The sequence below is a fragment of the Boleophthalmus pectinirostris genome, unplaced genomic scaffold (assembly GCF_026225935.1).
Source record: "Boleophthalmus pectinirostris isolate CB_2022bp ecotype Guang Dong unplaced genomic scaffold, ASM2622593v1 HiC_scaffold_15, whole genome shotgun sequence".
Classification (NCBI taxonomy): domain Eukaryota; kingdom Metazoa; phylum Chordata; class Actinopteri; order Gobiiformes; family Gobiidae; genus Boleophthalmus; species Boleophthalmus pectinirostris.
In genome coordinates this window covers 25070234-25090097 of record NW_026571070.1, presented here as the reverse complement: position 1 = coordinate 25090097, position 19864 = coordinate 25070234, and the positions used below count along the sequence as shown (strand labels likewise).

General features: G+C 39.6%; 1 protein-coding gene across 2 annotated transcripts in view; it reads right to left on the bottom strand.

Annotated features, from left to right (window-relative positions):
• The window catches only part of reck (reversion-inducing-cysteine-rich protein with kazal motifs), a 41570-nt gene that overhangs the window by 11382 nt on the left and 10324 nt on the right, over positions 1-19864 (bottom strand). The window contains exons 2-20 of one of the 2 annotated variants that reach the window (XM_055150941.1): positions 18765-18823; positions 18269-18343; positions 17148-17202; positions 16623-16708; positions 16492-16539; positions 16366-16399; positions 15441-15638; positions 14504-14768; positions 13575-13748; positions 8633-8845; positions 7617-7753; positions 7391-7534; positions 6688-6876; positions 6419-6541; positions 6072-6243; positions 5501-5690; positions 4573-4783; positions 4056-4129; positions 1783-1938 (exon numbers count right to left, since the gene is read on the bottom strand). In XM_055150941.1, the coding sequence (XP_055006916.1) occupies positions 1783-1938; positions 4056-4129; positions 4573-4783; positions 5501-5690; positions 6072-6243; positions 6419-6541; positions 6688-6876; positions 7391-7534; positions 7617-7753; positions 8633-8845; positions 13575-13748; positions 14504-14768; positions 15441-15638; positions 16366-16399; positions 16492-16539; positions 16623-16708; positions 17148-17202; positions 18269-18343; positions 18765-18823 (2603 nt within the window). The remainder of the gene's footprint in view (positions 1-1782; positions 1939-4055; positions 4130-4572; positions 4784-5500; positions 5691-6071; positions 6244-6418; positions 6542-6687; positions 6877-7390; positions 7535-7616; positions 7754-8632; positions 8846-13574; positions 13749-14503; positions 14769-15440; positions 15639-16365; positions 16400-16491; positions 16540-16622; positions 16709-17147; positions 17203-18268; positions 18344-18764; positions 18824-19864) is intronic. The other variant, XM_020930722.2, reaches the window with a different exon arrangement.

Sequence of the window (19864 nt, the reverse complement as noted above, 5' to 3'; positions counted from 1 at the left end):
CATAGAGAAATCCCATATCCTTTATACATAAATCACATCCTCATCCACCTCGGAGTAGTTTTCATTAGCGCACTTGTTGACAGTAGAAAAGTTCGAAGGTGAGTCGACAGATGTGTCCGCCCCCTCATGGCACACATCCCATTGAATATTCATGGTGTACTTCTCCAAACAAACAGCCAACCCTGCCATAGACTATAACGTATAGACAAGTTGTGACTAATGTATGTGTCCTCCATTTGCACTTCTCAATACCCTTTTTATTGGCTCCAAACACAAAGTTTTTTCAAATGACTGTTGGGCTGCCAGGCAAAAGAAAAGCTCAGGGCAACATCTTGAACACAACATTGAAAACATGCAGAATTAATCAAGATGAAGCCAGCACAAAATCAACACAAAAATTGTATTCTGTGACCTTGAATAAACTTGTCTTTCAATGGCATCCAATCAAACCTCCAGTTTCACTTCTGGACCAATCAACTTTCAATGGATTCTTATGAATGTAGCCTCCTCAGTCAATACAACTCTTTTCTCTTCTTTTTGATCATATTTTTCAATCATTGCATTGACGACATCTCTCCCTGTCTAAACGTAAACTTTTTTTTTCTCCATTCATTATAGGAAAGATATTACGCAAATGTAACTTTTGCCCAGACTGTTGAGTCACAGGTAAAAATCTGGACTTCTCTTGTGCAGTGTTTAAAATCATAAACCAGCATCTGACTTTTTAAGTGGTCAAACTGTGTTCACAATGAATGCAGCTAAAATAGTACAGACTTATTATTTAAAGTAAAAATGTGTGACCAAAGCATGTTTAAAAAGGAATTAGCGCCACAAGAATGCATGTGCGTTCTTAAGTTATGTACTGTGCCTTGCTGGTTTGGCTTTTGTGTATTTCTACTATGGTGAAGAGAGTTAGATTTTGGGGTATTGCTTTAGGATTATTACATCTACAAGATAACAGTACAAATAGGGAAGTGGATCCTTTATTTAAATGATGGCAGAAAAGTGAGAATACAATAATGTAAATGCATTTACAAAACAAGATGGATAGAAGTAGAAGTAGCACATTGTCGTAACCCTTTTGTCTTTTAGGTCTTTAAAGGATGTGTTGCGTCATACCCACAGTTTCTTACCCTTGCTGCCTCATTGGCAAGCATTAATAGCTTGTTTTTGTCAAACATAATACTTCCTATTCCATTTCAGTTGACCTTGTAGCCATGTAACCACAGGCTTGAATGGATCAGCCTTGAATGAATCATCTGTGACAAGATGGATTCTGGAAAACTCAGCTTATTCTCTTATACTTTTAACATTCCAAACTATCGAGAAAAAAGTAAATATATAAGTAAAATAAAGCAAAATAAATCAATGAATAAAATTGTGTCTTTCTCGTATACAAATATAGTTTGGGGGCCTGTCACCTGCTTGTTTCTATGGATATATCATTGCTCTACCTGGAATGTTCCACAGTATGACATTAAACACCTCTACCTTATATTTCTTCAATTATAGGTGGTTTTACAGCTCTAAAATACATAGAAAAACAGACATTCTGACTGTCAGTGGGGCCACCTCTCCAGATCTGACCTGTAACTTGGTCTGGTTTTGTTCTCATGAAGATAGAAAGGTTTAGTACCATACTGTTAAACATTCTAGACAAAGCGATGACATTTCCATGGAGAAAAGCATTTCTCTACCAGAGATGTCACACAATGCACCTTTAAGACTAAATATAAAAAAATCTCTTACATACAGCGAGCGAGTTAGTATCCAGTGTGTTACCTGCAGAGGCGTGGGCTGCTGCTCCACCGGCGCTATGAGCACCACCAGGACGTGATCAATGCTCAAGTATCCGAACACATCGCATTGAGGCACGGACACATGGAGCCGCAGCACCCTGAGGACGTCCTGCACCGTCACCGGCTCTTCACGCTTCAGCTGACAACACATCAGACACACTGTTAAACTGCAAGTAATGCTGCCAAATGTGTACTGGCAGTAAAGGTTAAGTACACACTCATACACACAAACATATTATTTTAGGTTTTTAAAGGTACTATAGTATGCAAATTTGACTATGGCAAGCTTTTAGCCATGTTAGAATGTTGTTACCTCCTCAAAAACATACCTAGAGTTGTGTTTTGTTTCATTCACAAGTATGAGTAATGCTGAAAGCGCTCTGTTCCTGTTCAAGTTAACAGTTACCTTTTGCCTTGTGTTCAGTAGAAATTAGCAATTCCAGGGCTGAAATTATCTAAATGATTCTAGTGAAGGTGTACGGAGTTTTAAAACACAATGGAGCACTTCCTGTATTACCACATGACATCACAAGAGTTTTTTCTACTCAGCATAAATATGCAGGGTTTGTGTGTTAAACATGTGAAAATAACACAACTCTGGGCATGTTTTTTTTTCCCATCACTGGGGTATCAAAATTGGCCCTGTCCCTATTAGTATGGTCACGATACTACAATTTAAAAAACACAACAGACTGTAAATTTCAACAAAAAATAATAGTCATTTCTTTATGCTACCATGTGATGATACCATAATGTTCTAAAAATGTTTTAAATGTTTATGTATCAATACTTATTTAGTATTAAGCTATGATATTAGTTATAGTATCGATTAGTATTTCCTTTTTGATATTTTTGACAACCCTAATCGTTATTCCAATTAAGTCACACTTTTTTTCAATACAAATTTCGTATCATGACTATAGTGGCAATTAGAAAAACACAGAATTTCAGACAATATATATTTAATAGTATTTTGCAATATTATCTTCATATATTATTTTCATCACAAGGAAAAATAAGAACCATATCTGATATCTCATTCCACAGGTAATCCTTTCAAACTTTCCTTATACTTCAAGAATCCAACCAAAACCACCGCACAGAAGTCCCAGAGTGTATGTCCCACACAACTTTTCTATGCAGCGATCAATACGTTCTAAAATTCATGCGGTAGTGCTGCTCATAGCTCAGGCCTGTCCTTATGCGAGTTCACTGGTATTTTGTATGGGCAGAGGGAGCCGAACCCTCCTCTCTGATACGCCCCCCAGTCGAAAGAATGGATTTAAAAACATTGCATTAAAAACAAAGAAATGTCAATGTTGCATATTAAGCATCCTCCCAATTATGCTAAACTGACCTTTTTCAGTGATCAAATTGCTTTCACCGCACAGTTAACTTTGGGTCTGTTCACTTTCTGTCCAGTGTGTGTTAGAGTTGTCAAAAAATCGATACCATAATATTAATCGATACAAAAATTTGAGCAGGCATTAAAACTGAACAAATGACATAATTAAGAAGAATGGTCTAGTACAAAAACTCAAGGTAAGCTTAAAATTATGTTCATTTGTGATTTGATTTGTGATCAAAATGGACTTTTAAATATTCTAGTGTGTGTAGTACTGATATCATGCTGGGGGTGTTCTTAATGTATCTCTCTTGGATGAATGTTCAGCAGTTTCCATGGCACACATTAGTACACAGACAAAAAAGTTTTGTCTGAAAACTCAAGAAAAATAGAAAATGGGTTTAAACAACACATTGTCTGGAGTCTGTGATGAATACTAGCATTCACTGTCCTCTTAAGGTGTTTGATTTTCAACAAAAAGTTGAGAGTGACTATGCAGTTTGCACATAAAAAAATATTTTGTATTTATTTTGTACATTTGTCAAAGTCAGATAAAGTTGCATTTTTATGTTATGCTATGATAGTTTCACATTGTTTGTTTTGTACTTAAAATACTAAATTAATTAATGAATAGACCCATAATTATGTGTCTCTAAACTTAAGTTAGCAAACGCCAAATCCATTTTAAACAGTTATACCTAAACTGAGTAAGCCGACAGCTCCCTCTTGTGGTAATCTTGTGTAATTACATCTATTTGTGCCCTAGCCGCTTTCAACCTGGAATGTATTTTCAGTAACTCCATTTCTGTGAGTTAGCTGAGCTGTGTCTAAACTCCATATTACGATTCTTCCTTTTTTGTTGTTGCATTTATGTGTTTTGTGTATATTATTTCTGTGAGAGGTTTGGTTACCTTGGAGAAGGTGTTGATGTGCTCCTTGTTCCAGAGGATCTGCAGCATGCTCGCACAGATGGGGCAGCAGGCTCCTGAGGGCAGAGGGCACACATACAACTCTATTAGTTTATATTATTACACCTGAGTTTAAAGGTGCACTATGTAACTTCACTAGTAGATGCGGCAACACCTTGTCTCCATGGAAAGATTATAGTTTTGGAGAGGCAAATCCACTCACAGTAAGAATGCATGTTTTTCAAGTTTTTTGTTGCAATAACCATGCATAATTTAACTACTGTGGAACATTTCAGGCAAATCAACATCTCCATGGAGACAAGTAGGTCCAATAGATAAGTGACATAGTGCAACTTTATGTATCTATCAGTGAAGATTTTACTTTACTGGCACTGATGAATGACCTATCTTGAAATCTGTAAGAAAGTATTAATTTACAAATCCGCAAATAAGTTTAAGAATTAAAGTTAATAAAATTGTCAAAAATAAAAGGCAAATCATTAACAGTTAAAGCAGTTACCTGGAGGGATGACGGGCTGACAGCCAGGGGTAGAGACTGGTGGACATTGGACAAGAGCACAGGAGGAGTCAGGGGCTGAATCGGACAGGGGCCCCACAGCCTGACAGGGGCCCGGGTAATCCACTGCCACACGGTCTGAGAAGGCATCACATACGGTTTCGTATGTCTCTCCATTATGACCACATACTGGCTGAGGGCCCCGGCAAGAATCCTGAAAGCATTAGGGATGAAAAGTAAATAAATATGAATAAAATGAATAAAATATAATGAGGCATATTTTTGGAATTATGGTCAAGATAGTCATGTGTCTAGTTATTGCTGTGTTACAGATGACATCACAAGATTCTATAGACCAATAATAATAATGAAAATTGTTCACATGCTGATTTTTGTTGTTCTAGGGTCCAGTTACTGAAAGAAATGATCAGGTTCAACATTTGTGAATTTGCCCTTTTGATATTTCATGGCAAAGTACAATCAATGGGGTAAACTGACTCTTGCCCCCATCTGGGAGTATGACATCAAAACATTCTAGAGTTTCAAAACCACCAAGAGGCAATAGACAATAGACTTTTAATATGAGGGAACTAGGAATATAAGAATTATTTAGTGTCATAATTTCTCAGATCCTCACATATTTGTTGGATAATTTTCATTGTTTTTGTCATGATGACCTAAGTTTGCAATGTGCAATGACAGAAGAATTTCTTAAGATTTGTAAGTAGGTTATGCTTATAATTTTTACTGACAAAAGAGGTTGGTGAGACTGACTAAACTAAGCTAAACTAAACTAAAAAAAAAAAATCTATTAAACTAAAATAAAATCAATTCAAATAGTAAGCTAAGTGTCATTAGCAAACCATTCATAGCACTAAAATATATTGTGGCATTGATCATTATAGACACCAGTCCACAGGGACAGTAGTACCTGGCAGTGTCCCATGTAGGCGAGGTTCTTGCCAGCTTGCTGCAGGTGGCACAGACTGGGGTGTACCATTCCCTCAGTGTCACACACAGGTTCCACAGTGGTGCGGTCACAGGGGGAGGGTCTGCCCACACACTCAAACTGAGGACAGTCCCCTGAGTCGCTCAGGCACACACGGAACCGGGACATACACCTGTACACAGCACAGCAAACATTAAGGGAAATAAGGCCTTTGCATTGGACTCATCCTTCAATTCCGCTTGGGCAACATGCCAGGAGCAGGTCTTAAGCTAGACTTGGTCAGTACTGCATTAGCTGGAGCATTTTAGCTATTATGCTTGTTATGAGTTGATGGGGGCCACTGGAGTGCCTTGGGGTAATAAATGTTAAATTCATCCAGGAACCCACCCAGACACAGGGACAAACATGCAAACTCTGCACAGAAATGCCTGGGGACCCCAGGGTGCTGTGCTGTCAGCCATTTGTCAATGCAGTCATGTTTAGAGGACACTGAATTATATTATTCAAGTATTAAAAATGGATAACATGAAATGTACAGCAGTATACCACATACCTCTGGCTCCTGGAGCAGGGCTTGCGGGCACAGGGATTGGTGAGGCGGCACTGCCCAAACACAAACTGGTGGTCCTTGAAGCCCATGCAGCGTGCCACACATGCACTGGGGTAGGTGCGTCCGTTAGACGCACACACAGGGATGAAGTGGTCTGGACAGCTGCAGGGAAGACCTATGAAGGATAAGGAGGATTACAGAAGGAATCCACTAGAAAACACCTGCTGACCTGGTTTGATAATAAATTCATAAAATAGCATAAGTGTTGCATTTTAATTCTTGTCAAAGTCTGGTCCAAAAAAACACTTGATTGTGGTGATGCTAGGAGAGTATAGAGCAGAGAGACATACCAGTGAAGTGACGCCTTTCCCTCTCAGAGCTGCCCTCGTTCAGACACTCTCTGGTGGAGCACACTGTGTCTCCAGAGAAGCATGAGCAGTGATGGCAGTCGATCTGGAAGGATGTCCCATGACCTGCATAATGTAAAAGTTCAGCTGATTTTTTTTTTTGCCAACACATAATTCATGATTTATCAGAGCCTGGTTTTAAGACATTTACCATTTGCTAGGTTTTACTAGACAAATATTCACAAACGCAGTCACCAATACATCATACTCACTCTTCCTCTGCCCGCCTACCACGCAGGCCTTGGTGGTGTCCACACAGGGCATCTCCACACAGTTCTCCAGACGCCCACTGGCTCCACAGCTGCACACCTCATAGCAGCCAGCCGGAGCACTGCGGGAGGGCACCTGGATTAGAGCGTCCTGCTGCACCAGGAACTCCGATGCCTCTCCCAGTTTACATGCTGAAAACACACATACGTTCATTTTGAGATGAGATTTCAAGAAATAAAACATGCATGTTGGGGCTGCACAGTATATTACAATTAGCTTGAAACACAATTTGAGTTTTCACAATTATCAAATCACAAAGACCGCAGTTTTTTACATTATAGAATGTCCTTTGCATAGAAGAAATGATCCTTTTTATAGAAAATCTTGTACATGTTTCTACCTCTACAAACATGTTCTGGAATAGGATGGGATCTGTATGGGATTCTTGTTTGAGTTTCATATCATTTCATATTTCAGCCTACTCTCAAATGTTAATGCTCCTGGAGTTGTTTACTAAAATTGAATCATCTAAGGATTATCTTATTTTATCTTAATCTAATCTAAATGGAAATCTAATCATAATTACAATAAGCAGCCCTAATGCACATAAATAAAAGAAATTCTGAGTACACATTCTACATAAATAGTTATAATTGACTATATTCTGAACTAAAAGTGAGTGAGGAGCATGCTCTGCTCTAGTACCTGGGACACAGATGTAGGGGAGGCAGTTGTAGTCATCCAGGCAGCCCCGGCGGTTCACCTCACACAGGTGGTTAGTAGAACAGGGGTTGGGGTTACACGGGTGGATCACCTCCTCCACCACACTAGTTGGGTGGATGCTGGGAGCTGATTGCACACACACACACACACACACACACATATTATATTGTGTCTAAAGCAGCATTGTTAAGGTTCAGTAGAGTCTCACTGAGGTAAGTGTGCAGGGGGATGCAGCGCTCCGGGTCATCCACCGGGGACAGCAGCTCACAGATCCTCTCTGGAGTCTGGCCCTCGTGGAAGCGCCTCCTGTCCCCACACTGGGTCAAAATCTCCACACAGTCAGACCTGCACACAATGCATTTCAAATATTTCAAACCACATCATCAAGATTATAACAAATAAATACTAAACTAGTGAGTACACATCATCATCGTGTAAAAGTGAAAAGATACTGCAACCCCAACCTCGGGAGTATTCTAGGGGTGTTCACACTCCTTGTTTGGTTGTGATTTGAGCGTCCAAACTTGTCCTTGTCTGATTGTGCCTTGAGTCCAGTAGAACCATACACAGCAAGATGGATTTTCTCTCATGAGTTTGTGAACTCATGAGAGTCACAAACAATCTTGAGACTCCCGCTGTAAGGTTAACTGGGTGGGCGAACCAATGACAGAGCAACATTGAGGTTTGTGCAGAACCCAAAGGCAAAGCCAACCAAAACAAACATTGCGATGCAAGCAGACGTACTTCAGCCTATTTTACCAAAAATACAGAGTATTGTTTGCCGAAATTAAGCACTTTGTGCATTTGTGAACAGAGAAGATGTATGTGCTTTTCTCTCAACTCGTCGCTCCGCATTGATAAATTGAGTTCTACACATACCAAACTGGAGTGAGCCAGGTTAGTCCTAATGTAGACTGTGTTTGGTCCTGCTCTAGTGCAGGTTTAGTTCTAGGTTTGTTTAGTGCCATTTTGATGTGCAAGTGCAAGCACAACCTTTGACAAATACTAGATAAATAACAGAACATTTTTGAAAATAAATGTTTGTTAAAATATATGTTTACAAAGTATATTAATGTTGTAGGTAAGATTCCCTTTATAATTTAAAAATGTACGTGTTAAACTGCTAATATATATTTATGTTATGTAAATGACCATAGGATATTTTTGGTTTAACTTGCCAGGATGTTTAGGTTAAAGTCATGCTATGTATCGCCTAAGACGTACTTGCAGATGAGGCTGCCTCTGGACTTGCTGTGGCAGGGTTTGATCTGCAGCACACAGGCCACAGCCTTCCAGGTGTCAGGGAGGCACTTCCTTATGTCCAGCACTGGGATGTTCATGTAGGGCATCTTAATGGTGCCGTTGGACCACAGTTTGAAGTCGTTCCTGGCGCCCTGGTCCGACTGCACGTTACAGCTGCGGAACAGCTCTGTGGGCCTGGACACACAGAGGGAATACAGCCATGTTATGATGAGGTTATGATGTTTTGTTTCATTCACACATGTAGACTGAGTAGATTTTATTGCGTAATTCCTGAGTTTCAGACAGCATCATAACATTTTACTGGACTATAAAATTTTATACAGATGAAGGGCAATTAAAACAAATATTGTTAAAATGCTGATATCTGCTGTAATAAGGCAGGATCTACAGTTCAGTCACTAATAGACACTTAATGATCAGGTTCAACTTTTGTGTATTTACCTTTTGGATATTTCATGACAAAGTATAAAGCAATTTACAGGATAAACTGTTTCTCATCTCCATTAGGGAGTATGACATCATCAGATTCAAGAATCTGAAAAGCATACATTGTACTTTTTGTACTTTTTTTAGTAGATGTATTTGTACCTGAGTATAATACTATCTATGTAACTGTTGAGGACCCTGGAACAGGAGGGAAGAAGTGCAGCGATGAGAATCCACTACCTCTCCCACGTTATCATCCCTTCTGTCATCCTGGAGAGTGAAGCTTTTGCTCCTAATACTTTGATTTATTATTTTGTGTATCACACCTATATTTTTATATTTTTGTTCTTTGACTGACCTGACAACCTAGAAGTAGTAAATGGTAGTATTATTAATAGAAGAATTTAAAAGTGTGATGTTTTTGAATTATGTTTTTATGAGAAATGAAGTGAAGCATGTAACCGCATCCTGCTAGCGTCTTGCAGAAGGCCTCGCTTTTGTAAACAAATGTAGCCAAATATTGTCTGCAGCTATGTTGTTTTGATGAACTTGCATTGTAACAGGAAATCTAGAAGGTGCAGATGGAGGGGTAAAGGAGGGGGAGAGACTCTCAGATTGATATAAATACAAGTGCGAAATAAATATACTTTTGGACTCACTCAAGGCTTTACCGAGAGTCTCTCAGGCGAATCTAAAATGATCAGATCATGGCATCGTTATCTTTAGATCTCCTGACTGAGCAGTCTGAATGTACATGTACTTATTGTACCCAGAGCTGGAGGGGCCTATGAAGTAATCTGCTGAGACACCTTACACTGCCACAACAGAACTCTTATGGGCCAACTTGGTACTCTAGTACATGGCGATCCTGCAATTCATAATTCTCACCCGAACCATTGGTCACTCCAGCACCAAGGCCTGTCACTCATTACAGCATAGGCCACTCTGGTGCTAAAACCTTTGGTTAGAGAAGAGCAGTTTTCTCACTCATGAAGTGTACTTCCAGGCCATGGCTACTTTACAATAAAAGCACCATAAACACATTTTACCTTTTTAGTAATTTCTTCCAGTAGAATTCAACCATAAGGTAAGCATGGTTATTTGATCTCTTGAAACTGAATTGCTTCTAGTGATGTCTGTTAGCTTATATTCCATGTTTATGTAGCTTATGTTGGCTATGTTCTAGCCAGTTTGGTTCTCTCTCTTAACCTGGGGTATCCCAAAGTCAGGCTTTTTAACAGTAACTATATTTGAAATCATACGACTGACTGAGTTGCAGCACAAAATGGTTTTAAAAACATTTTAATTTACCACGTTAGGTATAAAAGGCTGATCGAAATAGGTATTTTTCATGCAAACAGTTTTATTTTTACTTAAGTACAAATTTGGCAGCAGTACATGTTCTTTTAATTGACTGCTTTTTTAGCCATGTAACTGTACGGCAAATGTTTAGAATTTCGCAATTCTTCACAACAAACACAAACATTATCTTAAGTTACACTACAGGAAATACAAAGGTGTTCAAACATGAATCTTAATTTGATATTATTTTAATTCCTAGTTAGTTGTATTACATTTATAGCCATAATAGTTCTTTCAGTATAGGTTGGCCTAGCTCAAGATATTTCCAAATGTCAGACCTATTAAATTAAACTAGCCAGAACTACTCATACGAAAGAAATCTAACCAATGTGGCTATTCATTTCAGTTGAAAACAAGACAAAGTGTTCCAGCAGTGGTGTTCTGGTGCAGCAGCTGTGGCCAGTGATGACAGATTTGGGCTGGAGCTCTGGGTGTGTCCCCGTGGTTATGGAGGACTTGTTTATCCAGCGCTGGGCCCGTCTAATGTGACTCATCAGGAGCTCACTCAGTCCATAGTCATTTAACACAAAGCAGTGACTCAATAGACAGGCTCACATGTTATCACTTTCACTGCAGTCAGTTAAGCAGCTAAGTCTAATGTGCATTATTTTGTTGGGACAAAATGGGCAGAATGGAAGAAACTACATAGACCTAGTGTTGCCATGATACTGAAATTTCAAAATCAGTTTTGATACTAAGGAATAAGGACTTGATACTCAGTGCCGATTTCAATACAATGAGGATAATAAAAAACACTCTTTCTTTAGACAATAGAATGTGATTTTCAACATTAAAAGTCCCATATTACACTATTTCCTGATCTATGTTATAATGTTGTTTCCTCATCTAAAACATGAGAGTTTTATTTTGGTTCAGTCACATATGGTTAACACAGAAACCCAAGATATTTAGACTGAGTTCTTCACTAAACTGGAAAACATTTAGTTCCACCTTGTGCTGTGATGCCTTTAATAAAGATAGTCCTCCATTGTGTTTTGAAACACACATTTACTGTCAATACCTGCTCAAATGAGTTTCTAGTTTTGATCCTAGTTTTAGTATTGATTATAATCAAATTTTTGATACTTTTGACAAACCTATTACGAGCAAGTTCCATATTAAACAATATTATATGTATTTTGTTAGTGTGAAGTGTACGGAATGAAGGAAGTCTGGGAATCCCTGCTTAGACTGCTGCCCCCATGAACCAGCCCCGGATAATGGGAAGAAAATCGATGGATGGATAGTGTGAAGTGAAGAAAAAAATGATCTAGAACACAGGTGTCAAACATAAGGCCTGGGGGCCAGATCTGGCCCTCCAAGACCTTTAATGTGGCCCTTGGGTGATTTTCTACTAAAATATTTTAATTATATTTTCTATTAAAATATTGGTAATTTTCTGCAGTGCTTAGCATAGCATCTTCTCCAGAGCCTCTGCGTGGCCCCTCCAACCAGAGCAGCACAAATGAAGACTTGTCTCTTTCCAAACGCTCTTAAAGGACGATCGTTTTGACTGTTGACCGTGACACCCTCATCAACAAAATGTCCAAAATGAGAAAAGTGGACGCCGAGCGCAGGATTTTAAAAGAAAAATTGACTTATTCCTATTTGCATACAAGTTCATGTTAAAACATTGTGTTGAAATTGAATTTTTCTTAAAGTTTCAGGTTGTTCACAATATTATAATATAATAAGAAAGAGTTCATCAATTAAAAAAGATGTCTGTAATATTGATTTGTGTTTCTCTGCACAAATATTTGAACTTATTGTTATTTTTGGGGTTTATATGCCATGAGTTTTCTGATCCGGCCACTTTGGGATCAAACTAGGTTGGATACGGCCCCTGGACCAAAATGAGTTTGACACCCCTGATCTAGAAGATCCGTTTTTTTTCTGCACAAACTGTAACATGAATTATTATTGACCTCCTTTTTCATTTAAAATATATTTATATATATATGTATTTTCCCATCATATCTAAATGAAATTGTATTGTCTAATACCCTAATACTAATAACATACAATAGATGAGACTTGAGTTTGTCCTCTGCCCACAGAGAGGACAGTGTGGCCCCGGCCCCTGTGGCCCCTGTTAGTGGCCCCTGCTGCTCCAGTCTTCACAACACAACTTTGAACTCCTCAGGGCTCCGCGGGGCTATCACATACACGCTGGTATACTGCTATTATGAGTATGTTTATTTATTAGCATGTTAGCAGTGGAATGTTCCCGTCCCCAGCTCTGTCGTCTGAAGCCACTCCAGATATAAGTTTCTCCCGTGGTTAGAGTTTGATGGTAAGGTCACGATGGAACTTACGGGTTTCCAAAAAATAATGGGAACATGAGACTTGCAGTTGTTTTAAAAGAGGACTAAAATAGGCTGTACTAGATCATGAACTAAGCCCTAGCTCGTGTGATGAGTATGATGACTAAACGTAAACAAGTGTACCGTAATTGTTGTGTCACTGAGCAAAACACTTTAGCCACACCAGCCACATGAATGCCAGCTGCAGAAATGTTCAAGGCCCAAGAATGCCCAATCTTTTCTGATCTTTGGGTTGGTCCTGGTTAGTGCTGGGATGGGACACCGCAATAGTTAGAACGCTCATCGACCAACCCTAAGGTCAGTGGTTTGAATCCTTTGGTTGTGTCCTTGGGCAAGACACTTCACAGACACTGCCTTTAGTCTCCATGAATGCTGGTGCATGATTAAGCGTGTTTGTGAGAGTGAATGTGGGATCGCGGATGGAAACTATGAAACATGTTGTATATCTCATGTATGCCCACTACAGTAAGATGCATTGTTCTAAACAAATAAACTTGTAAGTTAACCACCGAATGACGTCATGAGGGGGACAGAGCATTTAAGCTAAGGACAAGGCCAAATACACTGGATATCTCAAACATGTAGATATTATACTAAACATAATTTCCACTATGTATTTGACAAGAAAACAGATAACACGACTACTATGAAGTACATTTTTAGCATAGATAAGCATAATATTAGACTCATATGCTCTGCTATGTTATCTAATGTATTTCACACCTTTAAGTCTATGCCCCCTTTAACCACACCTTTATTGCTGTGTGTACTGAGCAATGCCATGGGGTCACCTGTTGTTGAAGTTGGTGCAGTAGCCCAGGTCCTTGCAGCCCAGTTGGCAGGGCTCTCTCACATCAGAAAGGCAGCTGATGAGCTCGGCCTCCACAGGGTTGTACTCACACAGCTGGTCAAAGTCCTGCCACGTCTGAGATCCCCAGTTTGTGCTCATCTCCTCACACATCTCTCTACGGGGGACAAAAGCAGTTTATTTTACATCTTGACACAAAATGTTATACATACAGGCTTGAATCCTTATAAATCAGATAATGCGGTCTCTAAAATCTTTGCAGTTTTTCCTTTAGTTTAATTCATCAGATTCCAGACTAATTGTTTTTTAATTAAGTGAATAAAGGTGCAGCATGAGACATCTCAAGTGGATGGTCCGCAACGTTCAGGTCTCCATGGAGATGTCATTGCTCTGCCCAGAGTGTTCCACATTATGGCATGACAAGCCAGTTTCTTTTAATTTATTTTCTACCCTAGAGGCTTTATTGGACAGGAGCATGTAGCGTGAAAAGAGGAGAGAGATAGAGTGTCAGGATATGCGTAAAATGGTCAAGGCCGGGAGGTGCACTCACAACAACACAAGATTAAGTAGTTTGCAAAAGGAGTTTGACAAAGCCGCTCAGGCCAAAGATCCAGCTTATGAAAAAGTATAGCAGGAATTAAATTTATCCAACCCAATTTTACAGCACCAGGCCAATTTGCAGGTAAAATCACAGTAAGAATGCAGACGTTTGAAGGTATTTTTCAATTAAAACACCTGTAATTAAATCAATGCATGGTCTATATATTTATTTTTATGCTCTGCTATGGAATTACAGGCAAAGCAAACAACATCACCATGGAAAGAAGCAGGTGGCGTATTCACCACGAGAAAAGTCACATAGTACATAGTTACAGTACAGCCTATGTAAATTGGATGTGATGTGATTGGCACCTGCACAGGGAGGTGTTGGCTTTGGCGCAGCAGTGCAGTTTGGCCTGGTCCATCTTGGCGGGGTGTGGGGTCTCTTCTTCAGGTGGGGAGGGGGGATGAGCACTGCCTAGGAAGCACTGCCACAGAGGGTCCTGGGGGAGGGGCTGGGAGCCACACTCATCAATGAGACCCTCCATGATCTCGTGCTCCGTGTTCATGGTGCGAAGGATCCGACGGCATGCCACCTGACAGTGGCTCTGCTCGGCTCGATCACAGCAGTACAGGCCTGGAGGGGCGAAGAGGGGAGTTCAGAGTGGAGAATATGGTGATGGGGGCAATTATTTTTTCATAATTTTATAATATCTAATAAAAAAATGCCATATATCGAACCATGTAGTCATATTTTTTCTCCCAGTAATATGCATTTAAAGATTACATATTATTTGTCTGCATTTGAAAACACACTTTATCAACTACATCTCCGTTTCCAATGAGGCATTTTGAGATTGGAGCTCCCTGCTTTTGGCAACAAGAATGAACAATCAGAAAATAAAGTGAACCGCTCAGTTAGGAAACATAAACCAAGTCCAGTAATGGATTATGGACCTTAAAACTGTGTAGGAGATGTCAGAAATTTTACCTGTGATGCAACAATCTTGGCAAAGTGTGAACAGTAAATTCTTGTTTAATTATGATATCCTATTTTTAATAAACCAGATGAAGTCAAATTCTGAAATGAAATGAATGAAATGACCCCACAACCTTAAAAAAAAAAGTCTCCACTAAATGAAGTAACTGAGATAATGAAAATACCGCTGTAAAATTTTATGCTGTGAAAATAAATGTGATTACGAGGTTACATTTAAAGCCATAAAGAGCAGGTTGGTTAAAGCTAGGGCTATGTTTGAAATGTAGCTAAATGGGTGATGTTTTGTTGTGTGTGTGGTGCGGAGCTCACTGTCCAGGGGGCTGCGGATGGGGTAGGACTTGGTGAAGTTGTTGACACAGTTGAGGAGCTGGCTGCTGTGGCTCTGGCAGTAGTCCTTCACGGCATTGATCTGAGACGCGGTCAGGGTGGAGTCCGTCCTGAAGATGGCCTGGCAGTACTCACGGCAGATGGTGTGGCGACCCGCGTAACTGCAGCACGTGGAACCAACTGCACCCATCGCAGCACAACAATCAACAAAACTATAGGTGCAAGCTAAGAGGGAATACCCAAATTTCCATCCATTCAGAAAAATATTAGTCTTAATGGAGATCTAATTATCAGAAGGTAGCCACATCAAGCTCTGCCCATGTACACAATGCTGCCATGTCCTTGAGCAAGAAATTTTTAACTCAAAGTCGTACCCGAGTCAATGCACGTGTGACTGGATGTAACAGGTTTCTTAACTTTTTTCTTTCTTGAAACTTCACCAGCAAACATTAACGTCCAAATTTTAAGTGCAATATGCAATTTTTCTGGTATGTCTCTCTCCATAGAGATGTTATTGCAAGGAATGTTCCACAGTATGTCATTAAACTGATCTATCTCACATTTATTTCAGAGATTTTTATTGCTCAAAAATGAACACAAAATAATAATTTTTACAGTGAGAGGCATCACATCTGCACAGATCTGACCTGTAACTTACCCAGGCTGTCTCCATTGAAACAGTGTCCCCCCACCCTGCCAAATAATGCCATAATGTGAAATATTTCAAGCAAAGTAACATCTCCATTGAGACAGAAGACAGACCCACCACCAGAAAGGTTAGAGTGAACCTTTAAGTTATAACTCATAAACATATTTTAGCAATCTACAAGCAATATTGAAATGCATAATTTCTTTGTTGATTTATTTACTGTAACCATGTTTTAGTGTAAGAAGAATGACAACATACTTTCATTTTTGGTGATGCAGCCGTACAGTGGTTTCTGAAAGGAGAAAATACATATAAACCACAAATTGAAACACATAAAACATTCTAAAATGAAAAATAAGTGAAAGTGTAGGTGAGTGTGCGTACCTCAGTGACCTTTTTGCAGACTTTAGTTATGTCACTCTTGGATGAAGCCTGCACAGGAGCACAGGGGAGAATGATGTACAGAGAATGACATGTAGAGTTATATAAAAGTACAGGTACACAGAAGGACTCACCTGTTCACACTTGCGTCTACACTCAGCAGAGATGGCCAGCTCGCAGCAACCTAAGCCCACCCAGCCCTCGGACTTCCTGGACACTCCTGCAGAAAGCACATTCAAAGTACATTTTCTCAGTGCAATAAATCCTCTCTGTCATGGTGCAGAGGTGGTTGGATCAAATCAAAAGATATTTAAAGTGGGTTTAAGCTGATGCTGGATTTTGAGTAATATAGTTTGAGACACAGTGAATGTAAGGAATGGAGATAAAGCAGTTTTATGAAGCAGAACTCAAATATATACTAGTGCACTCTAGGATACAAAAATTCAGAGAGGAATACATAAATCTGCATTACTCAGATCAAGATAGTTCTACAACAATGTACTGCTAAGTTGAAGGATATAACTACTACTATTCACCAGTATCCAAGATATTGTTAACTTGAGTTAGGATAAAGTACTTGCGTTTTATAGCTGCATAATTTGTTATTATAAATGTAAGTGGAAAGTAAGAAACCAGTAATAAAAAAGACACATTTGTACCTGGTAGTGTTGAGTTGACACAAGTCCACAGTTCAGTCTGCACAGAAAACAAAAACTGTCATTTAAACCTATCATACAAAATGTTAATACTATAGCTATTTTTGAACCACAGCTGTTACGTAACTTCACTGGGAAAGTAAATAGCGGGTTTGTTTTGGTCTGGCTGTGAGTGAACCCAGGGCAGAGGAGCTATGGAGCATAGCTAAACTCCTTGCCCATGCCCTCCCCGTGTGCTGTGTGGTGAGGGGGCCGCTCACTTCCTGTTGTGGCTCTGATAGAAGCTCTCTCATTAGGGGCAGAGGAAGTGGTTTGGTGGTTACAGAATAAAGTGGCACCTGGTCCCACCACGGCAGCTCCGCCCGCTCTGTGGCTAATGGAAGTCAGATACATTCATATACACCACAACAGGGTAAGCACGGGGCTCAGGGAGACACAGGATGTAATGCAGTGTTTTGGTTCTGGTTCAGTTTTGACAGTTTGACTGATAAACAAAAAAATATTTTATTATTTAACAGAACTTGCTATGTGCAAGAATTAGGGATACACTGTCACCAATGCAAAAATTAGGTACTGCTTCTTCTGATCCAAAGAAATCAATCTCCATGGATCAGTTTTACCCTGGTAGATGCCAATGTGCTATTTGTGTAGCACTATTGAGACCAGTTCTACACATTAACAGTAGGATCTCTATCACTGAAAGTGATCAGGAAAACTTTCGCATAATCCGGGTGAGAGGAAATTCTTTCATCTTTCTCATTGATCAAAACTTAGGTCCATATTTCTGCTAAATACTGTTGGAAAGTAACAAAATACATTTACTAATAATAAGTATTTCGAATACTATTTTGGATTAACTGTTTATCGGATTTCTCAGAAGAACTCACAAATGTCATGGGAACTTGTCTTGCTGTGCAAGGCAAGAGTAGTTCCAGAATGTCAGCTCAAGTATAGGTCAATTTATAAAAAATGTGTTATCACAATATTCAACGTCAATAGTTAATGCAGCTCTGTGACTTTTCACAGAAACTACATCAAGCACAGAACCACAGACCTAGCGCTCTAAACCACTATTACATCATGTGTTAAACCTGGGAAGAGGAGAGGTGAATGTGTGCACTCACCATGGACTCAGAGCAATAGCTGGGCAGCCTCTGTAGCAGGTGCTTCAGACGGGACTCACTCTTTATGGTGGCAAGCTGCAAACACAGCACAAGTTAGCACTCTGAGTACTGAATAATGAAGACACGTGATGAAACACTCAGAAAATATTATATAATCACTAGAAATCAGTATTTGGGTTAGTCAAATCATCTCTTAAAAAAAAAAGATATATAAGTACTTTCCAGACCTTTCCAAACCTTCCACCTCTGGTAATGTTGTCAGATAATGTATTATTAGTGACTTCCAGAGCCTTCATTTAGAGGGTGGGACAGACTGTGCTGATTATAACTTGCTCATGCCTTTAACTGGCACATGTGGTCATTTAGTAAACCCTCATTTTAAGTCTACTTTCTTAAACAGACCTGGAGTCGTCAGAGGGTTCCAAACTGAACCCAAAATGTTGTGAACCATAAGGAGCATGAGCGAAGTGGAGGAGAGGAGACCAGGGTTACGTACCTGATCACAAGCCTCTTTACAAGAGGAGTATTCAGGGGCATAGTTACAGCACAACGGATCTGAAAACAAGAAGACATGTTGAAAAAGCTGTCCCACCAAGAAATACTTTAACATCATTTGCCTTTTTAAAACCAACTTTATGTATAGTTCACTGTATAACACTTAAAAATGTACAGTATCTACATTGGGATAAGCGAGTAACATCACCAGGTCAAGTTACCGGTAAGCTCTGTGGAGAGGTGAACCCACTCACAGTAAGTGTGCATGTTTTCAAGGAATTTTTAGGCAAAAGCAATACACATTATAACTCCATGAGACAAGCATGTAGCACACACCAGAAATATGACATACTTTTAATGGCAGGTAATGGACTAGCATAATAATAGCATAGCATAAAATAATATGTTAAGAGCTAGGAGTGTTTTTTATCCATAAACTTTTACACATTTGAATATCTTTACTCCAAAATTCTTATCCTACACGCTGGCATAGCAGGTTGACCGTACCACAGAGGCACAGTGTCCTGGCTGAACTCATGTGGGTCAGCTCAATAAGAGGTACACTACCAACAAAAGCATGTGGCATAATCTGTCCCAGAGGAGGGGCCCGTACAGGAGGGGCCCTGAGAGGCTGCTAATGAGCCCTGGCCCCATTCCACACGGCCCCGGAGCTGGCACCACCCAATTGTCCACACTCAGGATGACCCCGCCTCCTTCATGTACACAGAAAAAGTATTTATAATTGTGCATGACGGGCTGTAGAAGACAACTTTATAAAACTGACTACTCACATAATGACCCCAAAGCATGTTAACTATACAAACCACAGGCTGTTTTTATACCACAAAGAAATACTGTGGTCATTAGTTAGTATCTACAATGAGAAATAGATATGTGAACTATTCAATAAATCATAAGTTGTGGTAATGTTAGAATTATGCATTTTGGACCTCTATACCAATAGTCTTGTAACGGTACCTAAAAGTCTTGTATTTTGAAGTCAGAATAAGTTTATAAACACTCTGCTTCTAATTATAAAGCATCTTTTGTCAGAGAATCTGCAAGTTCACAGTTAGCATGCAAGTTGCAAGTCCACTCTGG